The 10,551-nt window shown below is 42.3% G+C and overlaps 1 protein-coding gene across 2 annotated transcripts in view; it reads right to left on the reverse strand.

The window, feature by feature from the left end:
- Nipal2 (NIPA like domain containing 2) overlaps positions 1-8,877 on the reverse strand; it is a 79,491-nt gene extending 70,614 nt beyond the window's left edge. For both annotated transcript variants that reach the window (XM_090339126.1, XM_090339125.1), the window contains exon 1: positions 8,650-8,877. In XM_090339126.1, the coding sequence (XP_090195252.1) occupies positions 8,650-8,784 (135 nt within the window). In that variant the 5' untranslated portion in view covers positions 8,785-8,877. The remainder of the gene's footprint in view (positions 1-8,649) is intronic.
- Between the last annotated feature and the right edge of the window lie 1,674 nt (positions 8,878-10,551).

Here is a 10,551-nt window from a genome sequence, read left to right on the forward strand (position 1 = left end):
CCAGCAACTTCTTCCTGAATATAAAATTCTATTGTCTCTATCAGGCACTAGCCACCAGATAAACGTCTGTCTTGGTTTTAGTAGGGATTGTGGCATTGCCATTTATTAATTGATTTCTATCAGAGACTCCCGAGACCCTTGTCACCACAGGACCAGATCTTTCTACAATTACACCTTCTGAGTCCTGGCCAGATTTTCTCACCCCAGTAGTCCAATAGCCAGATCCTAAGAAATCTCCCGATCAACACAGCCATGACAATCACAGGACTCATCAGGGGTCATCATTATTTGGCTCACAAGATTCATCAAGGAGTCTCCATGTAAATCACTATCACCCTCTAAATCATGGCAGTGCAGCTGTTTCTAACAGGAGGTCTGCTGGGATTTTACAAAGCGATGTTCTTTTCTTCACTATCGTGACACAGGCAAGCCATCACAGCACAGGTGTACAGGTGTACCACAATAGTTCCTCTTCTGCTCTGGCTAACTCACCTACACTCATGTAATTGTACTGATTGTCCTAGAAGTGTAAAGAGTTCATCAGATAACAGAAACAAGAGTGACTTCACCTGAAGCCACTTCTTCAAATGTTGTTCAAGTATTTTTGACTTTAAAACACGGTTATTGACTATGTATTTATTACCTGTGTAACAGATCTCAAAAAAGATCCTCACCTTATTCTTCCTGAGACTTTATATTTTTGAATATTATCATCTTCCCAGTCCTTCCATCTCTCAACCTGTGTAACCATAATCTTGTGTTCTGCTTTCATGAGTTCTATTGTTTTAGATTCCACATATAAGTGACAACATATGGTATTTGTCTTAGTATAACCTTTCCTAATTCTATGTTGTCAAAAATTATAAAATTTCCTTCCCTTTTAAGGCTTAATACAGTTTTATTATCCAGTCATCTGTCAATGGACACTTGGGATGATTCCATAGCTTGGCTGTTACGAATAGTGCTACCCTGAATATGGTAACATTTAAAATCTTTTGGGTAAATACCCAGACAAGAGATAGTTGGATCATATGGTAATTCTATTTTTTTAAGGAACTATTTCTAAAGCTTACTAAGTCTCTCCCTCTCTCTCTCTCTCTCTCTCTCTCTCTCTCTCTCTCTCTCTCTCTCTCACACACACACACACACACACACACACACACACATCACAAAACACAGCTACATTTTTTTTTTTGCCAGTCCTGGGCTTGAGCTCAGGGCCTGAGCACTGTTCTTGGACTTTCTCAAGGCTAGAGCTCTACCACTTGAGGCTCAGCACCACTTCCGGCTTTTTTTTTCTATGTATGTGGTACTGAGGAATCGAACCCGGGTCTTCATGCATGCTAGGCAAGCACTTTAACCACTAGGCCAAACTCCCAGCCCCAACACAGCTACATTTTAAAGACTTTTTTAGGAAGTATTTTTAAAGCTCACTCTGTCTCACGTACATACATACACACACACACACACACACACACACACACACACATATATAATAAAAATTCCGCCATGTTTCCTGGTTTCATAGATAACGTATATCAACACTGACCTACTGAGAAGTACTCTCTGATTTCTGCTCATTTTTTTTTTTTATCAAGGACTGTTGGTTGCAAAATCAGGCCCTCATTTATTAACTTATCCAGTGTTCTCCCTTTGATTTTCCCATCAGTAGAAAGGACAGATGTCTTTCTATAATTTCCATGACAGGGAAGAGGAAAGTGTAGAATTCAGAAATAAATCACTGCTTAGCCAGGTGGTAGCTCACCCTTGTACCCTAGATACTCAGGAGGCTGAGATCTTGAGGATCTCACTTTGAAGCCTGCGGAGCCAGAAATTCATGAGACCCTTATCTCCAATTATCTACCAGAAAGCCAAAAGTGGTGGTGTTTGTCAAATAGTAGAATCATAGCCTTAAACAAGAAAGCTAAGAGATAGTTCCCTGACCCTGAGTTCAAGCCCTAGAAACAACACACACACACACACCACAGCTTAAAGATGCTAATGAAGATGTTTCATAAATTAATTTAATAAGATTTTAAGGAGATTGCAATTTAGGCCTCACCCATAAAGACAAAACAGATTAAATGGGAAGAGGTATAAGAGTGTGAGTGTGTGTGTGTGCATGTGTGAGTTGGGATACTGACAGAGAAGGTTCTGGAGAAGCTGAGAAGAACATTAGCTTGATGGTTGCCCATGATGTAATTCACAGAAGGAAACTGGAGTCCAGCTAGTAGGAAATGGTGTTTGTACTGCACAGCCCCCTCTTCTTTGGGTTATAAGACCCCCTTATTTCGTGGGAAATCCAGATCTTCCAGAGCCTAGTAAGTCACTCAGGCCTTGGTGATTAATAAGGGATAAGACATGGATGGAGCTTTATCCAATCAGACTAGAACATCTGTTTACTCATTAGCAGGTGAAAAAAAATCCAGCTTTTCCTCTTATAGTACGTAGTCAGGGAGAGGAGCCTGCTAAAGATGAAGCCAATATGAGGAACAAACACTGAAAATATAATAAAAAAGGAAAATATCGTACCAAATACCATATCATTATACCCCTGAATCAAGGCTTGCCTGAACCCAGAGTTCTTCTCGCTTTTTACTTTGTCCCAGTGAATTAATTTTGCATGGGAAGACTCTCATTCACATCAAGAAAACATTCTTCGTAAGGAAACCTAGTTCAAAAGCCATAAGATAGACTTATCTTTCAAGCTAAATAACTTAGGTCAAGCTTCAACATTCTTGAAAGAAGGAAAAAAATTGAGAATTGGAAAGAGGTAAGGTGAGGAAGACAAAACAAAAATGAAATGAAACCCACAAGCACTAATAAAAAGGCCCCTATATACATCTCATCATCTAAAAGATGACGTTCAGGAAAGGGAAACTAGACATTTGTTTCTTTATTGCTGTTTTTGTTTTTTCTTTTTGTCTTACTTGTTTATCCATCTTTGGGAGGATAAGGGGGCACAGAAATGGAGGGGCAAAGGGTAAGCAAATGCAGCACTGATACTCACTAGACATGATGTGGAAAATGAACTCTACAACTTGTGGGTGGGGACGGGAGGGACAAAACTGGGAGAGAACAATGGAAGGAGTGACACTGTCCAGAAAGAAATGTACTTGTTACCTGACTTATGTAACGACAGCCCCTTTTTATATCACCTTTATAAAACTAGCAATACAAAATTTTGAAAAAGCCAACATCCAACATAAACCAAACAAAAACTTTTCTTAGGAAGGAAATGGAAATAACCAGAAATGTCTACCTTAAGCTTTGACACTTGTTTCTTTAGGAGAGTCCTATGAGGCTACTGACAAAAAAAGAGATAGATAATAATGAAAAATGAATAGATAATAATGAATAATGAAAAGCAGGCTGGGAGTTTAGCCTAGTGGTTGCTAGCGTACACGAAGACTGGGGTTCCATTCCTCGGCACCACATACATAGAAAAAGCTGGAATGGTGCTGTGGCTCAAGTGGTAGAGCTCTAGCCTTGAGAAAGCCCAAGGATAGTGCTGAGGCCCTGAATTCAAGCCCCAGGACTGGCAAAAAAAAAAAATCAATGAAAGGGAAATTTAAAATTCATAGTCACTTTCCTTAAACACAGCAAGACAAGCCATATTCATTTCTCCCTTGAATTTACTTTAGCTATCAAATTCTTTTTAAGCCTCAGTCTCTAGCAATGGCTTTCAGGCACAGGATAAAAATAACTTTGGTGGACACCCTAAAAACTTTACAAGAAGGAATAGGAGATATACTAAGCCTCCTTGGCACAGGTCGAAACTTTCTTAAGACCCAGAAACACAACAAATTAAAGATAGCTCGGACAAATGGGACTGCATTATATGGTAAAGGACATAGCTAGCAAGTTAAATAGAAAACCCACAGAGTGGGAGAAGATCTTCACTAACCATACAACAGACAAAGGCCTCATATCTAAAATATATCTACAGCTAGAAAAATTGAATCTCTCCAAAACAAATCTCCAAAGAAACAACCATCCCATTAAAATATGGGCCAAAGACTTAAAGAGAGCCTTCTCTGAAGAAGAAACAAAAATGGCCTATAGACACATGAAGAAATGTTCAACATCGCTGGCCATGAAAGAAATGCAAATCAAAACAACTCTGAGATTCCACCTCACAGTTAGAATGGCCATGATCAAGAAATCTAACAACAACAGATGGTGGGAGTGTAAACTTGTTCAACCACTATGGAAAGCAGTATGGCAGTTCCTCAAAAGACTAACCATTGAGCTTCCCTATGACCCAGCAATTCCACTACTAGGCATTTACCCAATCGTCCAGAAACAAGGACATATTAAATCCACTAGCACAATGATGTTCATTGCAGCACTATTTACCATAGCAAAGATATGGAACCAACCCAGATGCCCCTCAGTTGATGAGTGGATCAACAAAATGTGGTATTTATACACAATGGAATTCTATGCTGCCATCAGAAAGCATGATATTGTCCCATTTGTGGGGAAATGGAAAGACTTGGAAAAATCATATTAAGTAAAGTAAGCCAGACCCAAAGGAACATAGGCTCAATGGTTTCCCTCATCTGTAATAATTAGTACACATCTAAAACTCTCCTAGCAGAGGATTACAATAGCTCAAACACTAGATACATAAGGCCATACAGGATGAGGCAAAATTAATGGACCTCCAGGACATGGAAACAAGAGCTTAATTATAAGTGACTGTTATTCTTTATGTATTATGTTTTTCTCTCTTCTCTTTTCTTGCCCTTTGGTTAATCTCATATTGTTACAGTATCCCACTTTGTTACCTGGTATATGATATAGATGTTACTTGTTTATTTGAAATAGGAGGGGAAAATGAGGGGAGGGGATGGGGGGATGGAAATGGGGACAAAAACATAAGAAAGGATATCAATGTGTAAGAAGTAACGCACCTTCTATCTGGCAAATATAACTATAACACCTCTTACATTGAAATAAATAATTATAAAAAATAGAAAATAAAAAATAGAAAAAAGATGAAGTTGGATTGTTACAACATTGTGCAACAGAACTGATCAGGGACCATCTTAAAAAATACTTTGCTGTTAAAATCTACTTACTATATAGGACCTTGGGGCAAATATCCTTATATGAACAGGAACTTTACAAAGTTGTTGATGGGTTCATATGAGATAACTATAAGTACTGTAAAGTAAATGTATAACAAATGTCGGTCTCTTCACTTTGGCTGCCAGTTTGTATCAATTTCCCTTTAAATATGTTGGCTTTAAAAATAGAAGTTATTCAGAATCACAAGTTCAAAGGATATAAAAATTCTGAATTTGCACATCACCTTATGAAGAATAACCCTTTCTAACATCCTTGTGAATTTATTTTACTATATATATATTTATTTATATTAAAGAACCAACAACCAAGACCCTCAAAGTATTTCCTGCTCTCATTTAAATTGTTTGATTCTCGTGCTCTTTGCTCAAGAAAACCCCAAACAAATAAAAACCACCTTCAATGGCTCCCACGTTTCTACAACAAACTTTCTCCCCAATCCTTGAAGGCAACTCTAGGAACCACAATCAAGGCCCCAAGTACTATTTCTACCTCACAATTGGTCTCCATTTTCCAGGAGAGCCATACCACTGACTTGGATTAGAGGACTGAAATGTTCGGAAAGACACCTGCTGAGGCTGGGGGGCTGCTTCTTGATCTCTAGGCTTTTCCCTTTTCTGAAATGATCTCCTAACATGAGGCTAGCCCTTCACGTCTTCAAACCCCACTCTCAAACACCATTCTCCATGAATACATCTCCAATGGTTCTGGCTGAAAGCCACCACGCTCTGAATTTCGCTAGAACATAGTTTCATTCACATAATACCACATACTCCTTGATTTGGAGTTGCTTATATCTTCCTAGGTACCTACTAACATTAGTGGAAGGCTGAGTTTTGGGTCTTGGACTATATGAAATATCCCTACAGTGCTTTGTATACAGTGGTAAGCTCAATAAACCTCTTAGGAACATTATCCTTTTGTACTGAAAACTTGGGGATCTAACAAAGAAAACTCCCCTGCAAAATGTTATGGGTCACATCTAAACGTATATCAGAGCTTCTTACCAAATAGGGTAAGGTTCCCCAGTACAAAAGGGTAGCAACTCTCCAAGATTTCTTCCTGCTGAGCAACTTGCTTTCTACTTGCTTTTGGACCTCCTCCTTTAGTGGGAGATTTTCTCCTCTGGGGGTGCTCTCGTTTCTGCGTTTCTGCCTTAGACAACGGCTTCAAAGTAGCCTCTGTTAAGTATACCCATCACATGAGAACATTTCAAGAATCAGTCTTTGTTGATAGAGTGAGGTTGACTGCTCACATCTGATGGTAATCATACTGAAAGGCACAGAAAGTTGGGCTATTAACAGACACTGTGCAAATATTTCAGATGTGATAAAACTGATGCAAATAAACAAGTACCATTAAACCCTATCGGCAACCAAGGCAATTTTTATGACTGCAGGAATCCAAACTTATATTGGGTACATTTTCTTATTGGGGGGAGCCATCTCTTGTCAGGCTACCTCTATTCATTTAGTGTTAAAAAGGAAAAGTTGGGCTCCAAATACTAGGGCACTAACAATGTCTGCTGAATGGACTTTAAAATCAGGTTTTGGGGGAGGAACACAAAAGTGTAATGCCTGTGTCTCAGGTCATGTCCAGTGACATTTATCAAAATGAATTCCAGGGAATGGAAGCAAAAGATTTTGTTTTTCTTTTTGTCTTATTTGTTTATCTGTTTGGGAGGAGGGAGTAAGAGAAGTACAGAAATGGAAGGACAAAGAGTGAACAAATGCAGTAGTGATACTCACTGGATACTATGTTGAAAATGAACTGTACAACTTGCAGGTGGGGACAGGAGGGAAAAACTTGGAGAGGGGAAAGGAAGTGACATTGTCCAAAAAGAAATGTACTCACAGGCTGGGAGTGTGGCCTAGTGGTAGAGTGCTTGCCTAGCATGCATGAAGCCCTGGGTTCAATTCCTCGGTACCACATACACAGAAAAAGCCGAAGTGGTGCTGTGGCTCAAGTGGTAGAGCTCTAGTCTTGAGGAAAGCCCAACGACAGTGCTCAGGCCCTGAGTTCAAGCTCCAGGACTGGAAAAAAAGGAAAAAAGAAAAAAAATGTACACTACCTAAGAAACTGCAATCCTTCTGTACATCACCTGTTATGATATTTTTAAAAAATCAAGTTTGGCTTTCTTTGAAACAAAAGGAATTACCCAGTGAATGAAGTGGAAGGATAAAATATCTCAGTCCCATAAGATAGTTTAAATTTGTACAATAACACCAGTAGCTGATGCCAGCAGAAAAACCAATTAGTTTATTCTGGATACACCCTTCCTAATCTGCACAAAGTTGCTCAGTCAAAAGCAAGTTAAGCTTTGCCAGTGTTATTTGCCTCAAATTTATGTCACATGACCATCTATGTTTGGGAACACCAAGACAATCAAGAATTCCAGGAAACATGAAAGAATGCCTACAGAGGTTTTCATAGTGAAAAACAATGTTTTCCTCTTTTGAATGACACCATGATAGGCCGCATTTACCAACTCTCATATCTCTTTACTATAGAGAACAATTCTTAAACTTACACTGGGAATATTTCGAGTGTAAGTATAGCATAACAGATGTGTTGAAAGAAGTTCCTGTGGGTGGAAGGAAATAGAAATGGGATAGGTTCCTACCTCCTCTGCTTTTAAAAATATCTTCAGGCCAAAACAGAGCAATAATCTCTCTCCTTTGCTGGAAACTACTAAGGTAGACATGCTTATTTATTCTTTCTACAAATAAATTGCCATCTGAGTTCAGAAACGAAAAGTCAAGACACTTCAAGTATAAAAGGAATCTAGTCCTTTGATTACAAGTCAAAATTTCCTACTTAGACCAACAGCAACAAATATTTCATGATTATATTCATGTAAAATAAAGGAAATCCACGGGTTTCGTTTAAGCGCAAGAACAAAGTGACACTTATAAAAACAGAAGATTAAATCCTCTGCGTGAGGCTCGCTTGTCCCCAACTGGAAAGAATATAAATGCTGCTAGAGACAGAAGTGGCCAGGATTTGTTTGTTGGTTTTAACTTAAACCTAGCCCAAACCAAACGGACAGCTCCGAGCCCCTCGATCCTCTCCAGTGTATCTTCCCAGCGCACGCTGGCTGCAGGGGCAGGGTCCTGGCTGGGAGGCGCGCGAGCTGGGCGGAGACGCCCGGGCGCACGCGCTCCGAGCATCTGCACCCAGCTCACACTCGGGTGTCCTCCCTGCGTTTCCTGCTTCTGAGAACCGGGGCGCTTTTTCTTTCCTTTCTTTAAAAAAAATTGTGAAAGTATTCCGGGGCGAAAATGAGTGGAAATTCACCCTGCACCCCTCAAATCCTCCCGGGAGAAGAGGGCGGGCGGTGGTGGTGGCGGGGGAGACTCTGGCGCAGAGGCCTCGGGGCGCCCTTTTCCGAGGCCCAGGCCCTGGGGAAGCTGGGGGACCCCCATTATTCCATGTGAGGGACGGGTTGGGTCCAAGGATGGCAACGTCAGCGAGGGGCCGGGTGAGCGGCCCAGGGCTGCGGAGGCCCTGCCTGGCCCCCGGGCGGTGGGGACAGCAGGGGGCAGCAGCCCTTACCTGGTTCCTGCGGTACCACGCGCCCGACAGCGAGCCATTGCCCGCGCCCGGTACCCAGTACGAGAAGTTCCGGGACAGCTCGTCCAGGACGGCCGGGGCGTCGTCCCCGGGGCCCGTGGGCACCGGCGCCGCCATTAGGTCTCGCTGGGCACGCTGGGTTCGGGCCGCGGCCGCCTCCCCTGCCCGGCCGCCGCGCTGCAGCCACTTCCTGCCGGTGCGCGCCCAGCCCGGCGCGCCGCGGACACCTGGCTCCCGCCCTGCGCGCCGAGCCCGGCCCCGCCCGGCCCCGCGCCCCGCCCTGCCCCCGCGTGCCCGCGGCCACGCGCCCCCGACGCTGTCCCCACCTGTCATCGCCCAGGCCCTTCCTGATCTCTTATGGAGCCAAGCGAAGGGGAGATCCAAGGTGCTAGGTGACCCAAAGCCGTGACCATCACCCCTCTCTTCTCTCTGTCACACGTTTTTGGGATCCTCTTAATAAATGTAGAATTCTTTTGCATATGGCCAAGTCATGAGTTAACCAAAATTACCATGAACGAACGACAAGGGGGTAAAGATCCCAGCAGTTATAGCTCAGTGCCAGCAGCTAATTATTAGGAACTATTCATGGAGTATAAGGAGGAACCGCCCCCCCTACCTGTGGTAGCTGAGGATCTCCCCACCCCCAGATGTATTTGGTGACAGGATGGGGTTTCTTTCAATGGAACCCCAAGAAATCACTGAACAGATGACAGCTACTGTATATAAAGTGTTTGGATGGGAGACACATGTCATGAATCATAGGGACTCTAACCAGATATTCTGGTTTTGCCTGTTTTCAAATTCTGTGTCATCACAAATGATCTGTGGGATTCTCTCTCTCTCTCTCTCTCTCTCTCTCTCTCTCTCTCTCTCTCTCTCTCTCTCTCTCTCTCTCTCTCTCTCTCTCTCTCTCTTTCCCTCTCTTCCTCCCTCCCTCCCTCTCCCTCTCTGAGAATTCTGATGCTATGGTTGTTGTCCTCTACACAGTGCTGAGATTCTCCTTAAACAATATGCTCTAGGCCAGGATCGTGGCCTAGTGGTAGAGTGTCTGTCTAGCATGCACCTAGCCCTGGGTTTGATTCCTTTCTACCACCTACATAGAAAATGCTAGAAGTGGTGTTGTGGCTCAAGTGGTAGAGCCCAAGGACAGTACCCAAGCCCTGAGTTCAAGCCCCAGGGCTAGGGGAAAAAATAAAAGGCTCTAACCTCCATGACTTCCTGAAGAGTCTCTGTGATTGCTTTTTGAGGGAAATGTGAAAATGAGAGAAGAGAAACAAGACAAGTTATTTCAGAGACTCTGCAGTTTATTGAGCAATTATAATGTTCCCTGAGCAGTTAATGAGGGCTGTTAGTTACCTCCCCTCCCCCCCTCCTTTTTAAGTATTGGTACTGGGGCTTGAATTCAGGGTCTAGCTGCTCCCCCCTTAGCATTTTCCCCTCAAAGTGGCACTCAACTACTTGACCAAAATTCTACCTATGGCTTTTTGGCTCGTTAATTAGAGTTAATAGATTCAGACTTCAGACTTTTTTTCCCCCAAAGTTGGCTTCAATCATTGATCCTCAGCTATCAGCCTTCTAAGCAGCAAGCTGTGAGCCACCAGTGACCAGCTATTCCCAATTTTAAGAGTAGATTTATTTCCAGTAAGTAACAGAAGGAAAAAAGTATCCATTTGCTCTATTTCTTAAAACATCACATTAAATTGTGCTGACCCTATGAAATGCTGCTTTCTCCTGACATTCTTTAAAGTACAAGTAACAGAATTATCCAAACAAAAGTTCCTTAAATAACAAGCTCTGTTGTCTCAGGGGAAATGTTTCCCTATGTCATTCTAGTGTACTGTCATTTACATTTTTCTGCTCTGTGGTGCCTGACATATTGGCCTG

The sequence above is a fragment of the Megascapheus bottae genome, chromosome 9 (assembly GCF_031878675.1).
Source record: "Megascapheus bottae isolate mThoBot1 chromosome 9, mThoBot2.hap1, whole genome shotgun sequence".
Taxonomy (NCBI): domain Eukaryota; kingdom Metazoa; phylum Chordata; class Mammalia; order Rodentia; family Geomyidae; genus Megascapheus; species Megascapheus bottae.